Source organism: Necator americanus (genome assembly GCF_031761385.1).
Source record: "Necator americanus strain Aroian chromosome Unknown Necator_2022.05.29.01.15, whole genome shotgun sequence".
Taxonomy (NCBI): domain Eukaryota; kingdom Metazoa; phylum Nematoda; class Chromadorea; order Rhabditida; family Ancylostomatidae; genus Necator; species Necator americanus.
In genome coordinates, this window is record NW_026986555.1 from 138 (window position 1) to 11,983 (window position 11,846).

At 42.0% G+C, this 11,846-nt stretch overlaps 2 protein-coding genes across 2 annotated transcripts; both read left to right on the plus strand.

The window, feature by feature from the left end:
• Positions 1 to 583: 583 nt before the first annotated feature.
• Positions 584 to 4,034, plus strand: RB195_026571 (uncharacterized protein; the record flags this gene model as incomplete). Its single annotated transcript, XM_064177064.1, has 3 exons — positions 584 to 730; positions 2,460 to 2,519; positions 3,939 to 4,034. The coding sequence occupies 3 exons, from the start codon at positions 584 to 586 to the stop codon at positions 4,032 to 4,034; spliced, it is 303 nt and encodes a 100-aa protein (XP_064071070.1).
• An 894-nt stretch (positions 4,035 to 4,928) lies between these two features.
• RB195_026572 (uncharacterized protein) lies at positions 4,929 to 5,442 on the plus strand (the record flags this gene model as incomplete). Its single annotated transcript, XM_064177065.1, has 2 exons — positions 4,929 to 5,033; positions 5,308 to 5,442. The coding sequence occupies 2 exons, from the start codon at positions 4,929 to 4,931 to the stop codon at positions 5,440 to 5,442; spliced, it is 240 nt and encodes a 79-aa protein (XP_064071071.1).
• Positions 5,443 to 11,846: the final 6,404 nt, after the last annotated feature.

The window sequence follows — 11,846 nt, forward strand, 5'->3', positions numbered from 1 at the left end:
TTTTCAGCAGGTTAAACCACGCAGCTCTAAAAAATGTTGGGCAGAGAAAAGTTCGCAAAAAGAGCACATATACCACACAGTAGATGTTTCGAGGATTGCGTCCTAGTCGTTTCCAATTCGCAGTGGGTGAATGTGGACATAGTGACGAATTTAGAGGCAGAAACCATGGAGGAGAGGTCTTCTTGAATGAATTCTTCTGGATCTTCTAACGAACTTCCACAAAACAATAGCTCTCTAACAGATCCTCTCCTATCTTCACGATTCAAAAGAACATTTTCAGCAGGTTAAACCACGCAGCTCTAAAAAATGTTGGGCAGAGAAAAGTTCGCAAAAAGAGCACATATACCACATAGTAGCTGTTTCGAGGATTGCGTCCTAGTCGTATCCAATTCGCAGTGGGGATGTGTAGACTCGCATAGTGACGAATTTAGAGGCAGAAACCATGGAGGAGAGGTCTTCTTGAATGAATTCTTCTGGATCTTCCAACGAACTTCCACAAAACAATAGCTCTCTAACAGATCCTCTCCTATCTTCACGATTCAAAAGAACATTTTCAGCAGGTTAAACCACGCAGCTCTAAAAAATGTTGGGCAGAGAAAAGTTCGCAAAAAGAGCACATATACCACATAGTAGCTGTTTCGAGGATTGCGTCCTAGTCGTATCCAATTCGCAGTGGGGATGTGTAGACTCGCATAGTGACGAATTTAGAGGCAGAAACCATGGAGGAGAGGTCTTCTTGAATGAATTCTTCTGGATCTTCCAACGAACTTCCACAAAACAATAGCTCTCTAACAGATCCTCTCCTATCTTCACGATTCAAAAGAACATTTTCAGCAGGTTAAACAACGCAGCTCTAAAAAATGTTGGGCAGAGAAAAGTTCGCAAAAAGAGCACATATACCACACAGTAGATGTTTCGAGGATTGCGTCCTAGTCGTATCCAATTCGCAGTGGGTGAATGTGTAGACTCGCATAGTGACGAATTTAGAGGCAGAAACCATGGAGGAGAGGTCTTCTTGAATGAATTCTTCTGGATCTTCCAACGAACTTCCACAAAACAATAGCTCTCTAACAGATCCTCTCCTATCTTCACGATTCAAAATTTTTTGAACATTTTCAGCAGGTTAAACCACGCAGCTCTAAAAAATGTTGGGCAGAGAAAAGTTCGCAAAAAGAGCACATATACCACATAGTAGCTGTTTCGAGGATTGCGTCCTAGTCGTATCCAATTCGCAGTGGGTGAATGTGGACTCGCATAGTGACGAATTTAGAGGCAGAAACCATGGAGGAGAGGTCTTCTTGAATGAATTCTTCTGGATCTTCCAACGAACTTCCACAAAACAATAGCTCTCTAACAGATCCTCTCCTATCTTCACGATTCAAAAGAACATTTTCAGCAGGTTAAACAACGCAGCTCTAAAAAATGTTGGGCAGAGAAAAGTTCGCAAAAAGAGCACATATACCACACAGTAGATGTTTCGAGGATTGCGTCCTAGTCGTATCCAATTCGCAGTGGGTGAATGTGGACATAGTGACGAATTTAGAGGCAGAAACCATGGAGGAGAGGTCTTCTTGAATGAATTCTTCTGGATCTTCCAACGAACTTCCACAAAACAATAGCTCTCTAACAGATCCTCTCCTATCTTCACGATTCAAAATTTGTTGAACATTTTCAGCAGGTTAAACCACGCAGCTCTAAAAAATGTTGGGCAGAGAAAAGTTCGCAAAAAGAGCACATATACCACATAGTAGCTGTTTCAAGGATTGCGTCCTAGTCGTATCCAATTCGCAGTGGGGATGTGTAGACTCGCATAGTGACGAATTTAGAGGCAGAAACCATGGAGGAGAGGTCTTCTTGAATGAATTCTTCTGGATCTTCCAACGAACTTCCACAAAACAATAGCTCTCTAACAGATCCTCTCCTATCTTCACGATTCAAAAGAACATTTTCAGCAGGTTAAACAACGCAGCTCTAAAAAATGTTGGGCAGAGAAAAGTTCGCAAAAAGAGCACATATACCACATAGTAGCTGTTTCGAGGATTGCGTCCTAGTCGTATCCAATTCGCAGTGGGTGAATGTGGACATAGTGACGAATTTAGAGGCAGAAACCATGGAGGAGAGGTCTTCTTGAATGAATTCTTCTGGATCTTCCAACGAACTTCCACAAAACAATAGCTCTCTAACAGATCCTCTCCTATCTTCACGATTCAAAAGAACATTTTCAGCAGGTTAAACAACGCAGCTCTAAAAAATGTTGGGCAGAGAAAAGTTCGCAAAAAGAGCACATATACCACACAGTAGATGTTTCGAGGATTGCGTCCTAGTCGTATCCAATTCGCAGTGGGTGAATGTGGACATAGTGACGAATTTAGAGGCAGAAACCATGGAGGAGAGGTCTTCTTGAATGAATTCTTCTGGATCTTCTAACGAACTTCCACAAAACAATAGCTCTCTAACAGATCCTCTCCTATCTTCACGATTCAAAAGAACGCCATTTGCTTGTTGAACATTTTCAGCAGGTTAAACCACGCAGCTCTAAAAAATGTTGGGCAGAGAAAAGTTCGCAAAAAGAGCACATATACCACATAGTAGCTGTTTCGAGGATTGCGTCCTAGTCGTATCCAATTCGCAGTGGGTGATATGTAGACTCGCATAGTGACGAATTTAGAGGCAGAAACCATGGAGGAGAGGTCTTCTTGAATGAATTCTTCTGGATCTTCCAACGAACTTCCACAAAACAATAGCTCTCTAACAGATCCTCTCCTATCTTCACGATTCAAAAGAACATTTTCAGCAGGTTAAACAACGCAGCTCTAAAAAATGTTGGGCAGAGAAAAGTTCGCAAAAAGAGCACATATACCACACAGTAGATGTTTCGAGGATTGCGTCCTAGTCGTATCCAATTCGCAGTGGGGAATGTGTAGACTCGCATAGTGACGAATTTAGAGGCAGAAACCATGGAGGAGAGGTCTTCTTGAATGAATTCTTCTGGATCTTCCAACGAACTTCCACAAAACAATAGCTCTCTAACAAATCCTCTCCTATCTTCACGATTCAAAAGAACGCCATTTGCTTGTTGAACATTTTCAGCAGGTTAAACCACGCAACTCTAAAAAATGTTGGGCAGAGAAAAGTTCGCAAAAAGAGCACATATACCACATAGTAGCTGTTTCAAGGATTGCGTCCAAGTCGTATCCAATTCGCAGTGGGTGAATGTGGACATAGTGACGAATTTAGAGGCAGAAACCATGGAGGAGAGGTCTTCTTGAATGAATTCTTCTGGATCTTCTAACGAACTTCCACAAAACAATAGCTCTCTAACAGATCCTCTCCTATCTTCACGATTCAAAAGAACGATGCTGGAACATTTTCAGCAGGTTAAACCACGCAGCTCTAAAAAATGTTGGGCAGAGAAAAGTTCGCAAAAAGAGCACATATACCACATAGTAGATGTTTCGAGGATTGCGTCCTAGTCGTATCCAATTCGCAGTGGGGAATGTGTGACTCGCATAGTGACGAATTTAGAGGCAGAAACCATGGAGGAGAGGTCTTCTTGAATGAATTCTTCTGGATCTTCCAACGAACTTCCACAAAACAATAGCTCTCTAACAGATCCTCTCCTATCTTCACGATTCAAAATTGAACATTTTCAGCAGGTTAAACCACGCAGCTCTAAAAAATGTTGGGCAGAGAAAAGTTCGCAAAAAAGAGCACATATACCACACAGTAGATGTTTCGAGGATTGCGTCCTAGTCGTATCCAATTCGCAGTGGGTGAATGTAGACTCGCATAGTGACGAATTTAGAGGCAGAAACCATGGAGGAGAGGTCTTCTTGAATGAATTCTTCTGGATCTTCCAACGAACTTCCACAAAACAATAGCTCTCTAACAGATCCTCTCCTATCTTCACGATTCAAAATTTTGAACATTTTCAGCAGGTTAAACCACGCAGCTCTAAAAAATGTTGGGCAGAGAAAAGTTCGCAAAAAGAGCACATATACCACATAGTAGCTGTTTCGAGGATTGCGTCCTAGTCGTATCCAATTCGCAGTGGGGATGTGTAGACTCGCATAGTGACGAATTTAGAGGCAGAAACCGGTCTTCTTGAATGAATTCTTCTGGATCTTCCAACGAACTTCCACAAAACAATAGCTCTCTAACAGATCCTCTCCTATCTTCACGATTCAAAAGAACATTTTCAGCAGGTTAAACAACGCAGCTCTAAAAAATGTTGGGCAGAGAAAAGTTCGCAAAAAGAGCACATATACCACATAGTAGCTGTTTCGAGGATTGCGTCCTAGTCGTATCCAATTCGCAGTGGGTGAATGTGGACATAGTGACGAATTTAGAGGCAGAAACCATGGAGGAGAGGTCTTCTTGAATGAATTCTTCTGGATCTTCCAACGAACTTCCACAAAACAATAGCTCTCTAACAGATCCTCTCCTATCTTCACGATTCAAAAGAACATTTTCAGCAGGTTAAACAACGCAGCTCTAAAAAATGTTGGGCAGAGAAAAGTTCGCAAAAAGAGCACATATACCACATAGTAGCTGTTTCAAGGATTGCGTCCTAGTCGTTTCCAATTCGCAGTGGGTGAATGTGGACATAGTGACGAATTTAGAGGCAGAAACCATGGAGGAGAGGTCTTCTTGAATGAATTCTTCTGGATCTTCTAACGAACTTCCACAAAACAATAGCTCTCTAACAGATCCTCTCCTATCTTCACGATTCTAAAAGAACATTTTCAGCAGGTTAAACAACGCAGCTCTAAAAAATGTTGGGCAGAGAAAAAGTTCGCAAAAAGAGGACATACCACACAAGTAGATGTTTCGAGGATTGCGTCCTAGTCGTTTCCAATTCGCAGTGGGTGAATGTGGACATAGTGACGAATTTAGAGGCAGAAACCATGGAGGAGAGGTCTTCTTGAATGAATTCTTCTGGATCTTCCAACGAACTTCCACAAAACAATAGCTCTCTAACAGATCCTCTCCTATCTTCACGATTCAAAAGGCTTTTTGAACATTTTCAGCAGGTTAAACCACGCAGCTCTAAAAAATGTTGGGCAGAGAAAAGTTCGCAAAAAGAGCACATATACCACATAGTAGCTGTTTCAAGGATTGCGTCCTAGTCGTTTCCAATTCGCAGTGGGGAATGTGTGACCGCATAGTGACGAATTTAGAGGCAGAAACCATGGAGGAGAGGTCTTCTTGAATGAATTCTTCTGGATCTTCCAACGAACTTCACAAAACAATAGCTCTCTAACAATGATCCTCTCCTATCTTCACGATTCAAAAGAACATTTTCAGCAGGTTAAACAACGCAGCTCTAAAAAATGTTGGGCAGAGAAAAGTTCGCAAAAAGAGCAGCATATACCACACAGTAGATGTTTCGGAGGATTGCGTCCTCAGTCGTATAAAATTTTCGAAACAAGTAAAGAGTGATATATCAACATTAAAATACTTCCTGACCAATCCGATGAGGCTATGCAGAAACGATTGGACGCTCGAGAAACATCTTCAAGAAAATTCTTTGGATCTTCAACGAACTTCCACAAAACAATATCAAAAAATTGATCTTCTCACTATTAGAACACAGAAATATCAAAAAAAATTGAGCATTTTCACAGGTTAAACCACGCAGCTGGAGGCGACTGGAGAAGCGCTTGAAAAAATGTTGGGTAAAATTTGAGAAACAAGTTAAAAAGTGATATATCAACATTAAAATACTTCCTCTACCAATCCGATGAGGCTATGCAGAAGTGTTGGGGCAGCGATTGCACACGCTCGAGAAACATCTTCAAGAAAATTATATTTGGGCGTCTCCACCCTCCCACCACACAGCAATATCAAAAAAAGTGATCGAATTTAGAGCTTGCCACATCTGAGAACATCGTAGGCGACTGGAGAAGTCGCTTGAACCACGTAACGGACCTTCTGGTAAAATTTGTCGAAACAAGTAAAGAGTGATATATCAACAAAAAATAGCTCTACCAATCCGATGAGGCTCTGCACGAAGTCTTCACGATTGCACACGCTCGAGAAACATCTTCAAGAAAGGTATATTTGGGCGTCTCCACCCTCCCACCACACAAGCAATATCAAAAAATGTTGGCTTGCCACGTCTTAGAACACAGAAAGTATGTGGTAAAAAGAATTGAGCCTTGCCACATCTGAGAACATCGTAGGCGACTGGAGAAGCGCTTGAACCACGTAGGTTGCCACATCTGAGAACATAGTAGGCCAACCTGTGGTAAAATTTGTCGAAACAAGTAAAGAGTGATATATCAACATTAAAATACTTCCTCTACCAATCCGATGAGGCTATGCACGAAGAATGGGGCAGCGATTGCACACGCTCGAGAAACATCTTCAAGAAAATTATATTTGGGCGTCTCCACCCTCCCACCACACAAGCAATATCAGGCTTGCCACGTCTTAGAACACAGAAAGTATCAAAAAATTGAGGCTTGCCACATCTGAGAACATCGTAGGCGACTGGAGAAGCGCTTGAACCACGTAACGGACCTGCGGTAAAATTTGTCGAAACAAGTAAAGAGTGATAAATCAACATTAAAATACTTCCTCTACCAATCCGATGAGGCTATGCACGAAGTGTTGGGGCAGCGATTGCACACGCTCGAGAAACATCTTCAAGAAAATTATATTTGGGCGTCTCCACACCTCCCACCACACAGAAAGTATCAAAAAATTGAGGCTTGCCACATCTGAGAACATAGTAGGCGACTGGAGAAGCGCTTGAACCACGTAACGGACCTGCGGTAAAATTTGTCGAAACAAGTAAAGAGTGATATATCAACATTAAAATACTTCCTCTACCAATCCGATGAGGCTATGCACGAAGTGCTTGGGGCAGCGATTGCACACGCTCGAGAAACATCTTCAAGAAAATTATATTTGGGCGTCTCCACCCTCCCACCACACAAGCAATATCAAAAAATTGAGGCTTGCCACGTCTTAGAAACAGAAAGTATCAAAAAAATTGAGCCTTGCCACATCTGAGAACATCGTAGGCGACTAAAAGCGCTTGAACCACGTAACGGACCTGCGGAAAATTTGTCGAAACAAGTAAAGAGATATATCAATATTAAAATACTTCCTCTACCAATCCGATGAGGCTATGCACGAAGTCCTGGGGCAGCGATTGCACATTCGAGAAACATCTTCAAGAAAAAGTATATTTTGGGCGTCTCCACCTCCCACCACACAAGCAATATCAAAAAATTCTTCTGGATCTTAGAACACAGAAAATCAAAAAAATCTGAGAACATCGTAGGCGACTGGAGAAGCGCTTGAACCACGTAACGGACCTGCGGTAAAATTTGTCGAAACAAGTAAAGAGTGATATATCAACATTAAAATACTTCCTCTACCAATCCGATGAGGCTATGCACGAAGTGTTGGGGCAGCGATTGCACACGCTCGAGAAACATCTTCAAGAAAATTATATTTGGGCGTCTCCACCCTCCCACCACACAAGCAATATCAAAAAATTGAGGCTTGCCGTCTTCTGAGAACATCGTAGGCGATTGGAGAAACATCGTAGCTTGAACCACGCTTAACGGACCTGCGGTAAAATTTGTCGAAACAAGTAAAGAGTGATATATCAACATTAAAATACTTCCTCTACCAATCCGATGAGGCTATGCACGAAGTGTTGGGGCAGCGATTGCACACGCTCGAGAAACATCTTCAAGAAAATTATATTTGGGCGTCTCCACCCTCCCACCACACAAGCAATATCAAAAAATTGAGGCTTGCCACGTCTTAGAACACAGAAAGTATCAAAAAAATTGAGCCTTGCCACTTCTGAGAACATCGTAGGCGACGAGAAGGCTTGAACCAAAAAAGCGCTTGTCGAAACAAACCAGTGATATACGGACCAACGGTAAAATTTGTCGAAACAAGTAATGAGTGATATATCAACATTAAAAATACTTCCTCTACCAATCCGATGAGGCTATGCACGAAGTGCTGGGGCAGCGATTGCACACGCTCGAGAAACATCTTCAAGAAAATTATATTTGGGCGTCTCCACCCTCCCACCACACAAGCAATATCAAAAAATTGAGGCTTGCCACGTCTTGAGAACATCAGAAAGCTTCAAAAAATTTGAGCCTTCCACATTCTGAGAACATCGTAGGCGATTGGAGAAGCGCTTGAACCACGTAACGGACCTGTGGGTAAAATTTGTCGAAACAAGTAAAGAGTGATATATCAACATTAAAATACTTCCTCTACCAATCCGATGAGGCTATGCACGAAGTGCTGGGGCAGCGATTGCACACGCTCGAGAAACATCTTCAAGAAAATTATATTTGGGCGTCTCCACCCTCCCACCACAAAAATCAAAAAAAGTATCAAAAAAGTTCAAAAAAGAGCACTTGCCACATCTGAGAACATCGTAGGCGACTGGAGAAGCGCTTGAACCACGTAACGGACCTGCGGTAAAATTTGTCGAAACAAGTAAAGAGTGATATATCAACATTAAAATAGTGACCAATTTAGAGGCTAGAAACCATGGATTGCACACGCTCGAGGTCATCTTGAATGAATTCTTTTGGATCTTCCAACGAACTTCAATACAAAACAATTAGCTTCTCTAACAGATCGAGAAAATCTTCACGATTCAAAAGAAATTTTGGAGAAGCGTTGAAACGTAACCACCTCGGTAAAATTTGTCGAAAAAGTAAAGAGTGATATATCAACATTAAAAATTCCTCTACCAATCCGATGAGGCTATGCACGAATGGGGCAGCGATTGCACACGCTCGAGAAACATCTTCAAGAAAATTATATTTGGGCGTCTCCACCTCCCACACACAAGTTATCAAAAAAATTGCGTCCTAGTCATCCAATTGAGAACATCGTAGGCGACTGGAGAAGCGCTTGAACCACGTAACGGACCTGCGGTGAAAATTTGTCGAAACAAGTAAAGAGTGATATATCAACATTAAAATACTTCCTCTACCAACGATGAGGCAAAACAATAGCTGAAACTCTAACAGATCCTCTTGCTTCACGCTCAAAAAACATTTTCAGCATGTTCAAAAAACGCAGCTTTGGGCGTCTCCACCCTCAGAGAAAAGTTATCAAAAAAAGAGCTTGCCACATCTGAGAAACACAGTAGCGATGGACCTGCGGTAAAAAACGTAAAGAGTGATATAGGATTGCGATTGCACACGCTCGAGAAACATCTTCTAACCCTCCCACCACAGCAATATCAAAAAATTGAGGCTTTAAAACATCGTAGGCCAATTCGCTTGAACCACGTAACGGGTGTAAAATTTGTCGAAACAAGTGACGAATTTATCAGGCAGAAACCATGGAGGAGAGGTCTTCTTGAATGAATTCTTCTGGATCTTCCAACGAACATCTTCAAAACAATAGCTCTCTAACAAATCCTCTCCACCATCACAAGCAATATCAAAAAAATTGAGCCTTGCCACTTCTGAGAACATCAGTAGGTTACTGGAGAAGCAGCTCTGAAAAATGTTGGACCAGAGAAAAGTTCGAAACAAAAAGAGCACATATACCACACAGTAGATGTTTCGAGGATTGCGTCCTAGTCGTATTTGGGCGTCAATATCAAAAAATTGAGGCACGTCTTAGAACCAGAAAGTATCCATCGCTTGCCACATCTGAGAACATAGTAGGCGACTGGAGAACTTGAACCACGTAACGGACCTGTGGTAAAATTTGTCGAAACAAGTGAGTGATATATCAACATTAAAATACTTCCTCTACCAATCCGATGAGGCTATGCACGAATTTGAGGCAGCGAAACCTCGAGAAACATCTTCAAGAAAATTATATTTGGGCGTCTCCACCCTCCCACCACACAGCAATATCAAAAAATTGAGGCTTGCCACATCAAAAGAACATTTGTAGGCGACTGGAGAAGCGCTTGAACCACGTAACGGACCTGCGGTAAAATTTGTCGAAACAAGTAAAGAGTGATATATCAACATTAAAATACTTCCTCTACCAATCCGATGAGGCTATGCACGAAGTGTGGGGAAGCGATTGCACACGCTCGAGAAACATCTTCAAGAAAATTATATTTGGGCGTCTCCACCTTCCCACCAATATCACTAAAGCAATATCAAAAAATTGAGGCTTGCCACATCTGAGAACATCGTAGGCGACTGGAGAAGTTCAAAAAAAAGCACGTAACGGACCTGTGGTAAAATTTGTCGAAACAAGTAAAGAGTGATATATCAACATTAAAATTGCGTCCTATCTTCAAGAAAATTATATTTGGGCGTCTCCACCAGGCTCCACGTCACACAGAAATTAATTGAGCCTTGCCACATCTGAGTGAACAACGTAACGCATCTTCAAGAAAATTATATTTGGGCGTCCAATCGCAGTGAGGATGAGGCTATGCACGAATGTAAAATTTGGCAGAAACAAGTAAAGAGTGATATATCAACAGAAAATCTTCCAAAGAAAATTATATGCACGAAGCCTCTCGATTGCACACGCTCGAGAAACATCTTCAAGAAAATTATATTCACCCTCCACCCACCCAATATCACATTGCCACGTCTTAGAACACAGAAAGTATCAAAAAATTGAGGCTTGCCCCTTGAGAGCTTATCGTAGGCAGGTGGAGAAGCGCTTGAACCACGCGTAACGGACCTGCGGCAAAATTCCCATCGAAACAAGTAAAGAGTGATATATCAACGTTAAAATACTTCCTCTATAATCCACGATGAAGGCTATGCACGAAGTGCTAGGGCAGCGATTGCACGTACCTTCCGGAAAACATCTTCGAAAAGTATGTTTGGGCGTCTCACCCTCCACTACACAAGCAATATCAAAAAATTGCAAGAGCCCTGCTACATCTGAGAACTTATAGTAGGCGACTAGGCCCTTCCCCCGAACCACGTAGACGGACCTGTGGCTAAATTTTGTCGAAAAACAAAGTAAAAGGTGATATATCGCGTTAGAAATGCTTACTCTACCAATCTGATGAGGCTATGCACGAGTGTTGGGACAGCGACTACTTTGCACCGGCTCGAGAAACATCTTAAAGAAAATTATATTTGGGCGTCTCCACCCTCCCACCACACAGGCAATATCAAAAAATTGAGGGCTTGATACGTCTTAGAACACAGAAAAGTATCGAAAAAATTGAGCCTTGCCACATACCTGAGAACATCGTAGGCAGGTGGAGAAGCGCCTGAACAACGTAACGGACCTCAGGTAAAATTTGTCGAAACAAGTAAGAGTGATATATCAACGTTAAAATACTTCCTCTGCCAATCTGGTGAGGCTATGCACGAAGTGTTGGGGCAACGATTGTACACGCTCGGAAACATCTTCAAGAAAATTATAATTTGGGCGTCTCACCCTCCCACCACACAAGAAAGTATCAAAAAATTGAGGCTTGCCACATCTGAGAACATAGTAGGCGACTGGAGAAGCGCTTGAACCACGTAACGGACCTGCGGTGAAATTTGTCGAAACAAGTAAAGAGTGATATATCAACATTAAAATACTTCCTCTACCAATCGATAGACTATGCACGAAGTGCTGGGGTAGCGATTGCGCACGCTCGAGAAGCATCTTCAAGAAAAGTATATTTGGGCGTCTCCACCTCCCACCACACAAGCAATATCAAAAAATTGAGGCTTGCCACGTCATAGAACACAGAAAGTATCAAAAAAATTGAGCCTTGCCACTTCTGAGAACATCGTAGGCGACTGGAGAAGCGCTTGAACCACGTAACGGACCTGCGGTAAAAATTGTCGAAACAAGTAAAGAGTGATATATCAACATTAAAATACTTCCTCTACCAATCTGATGAGGCTATGCGAAGT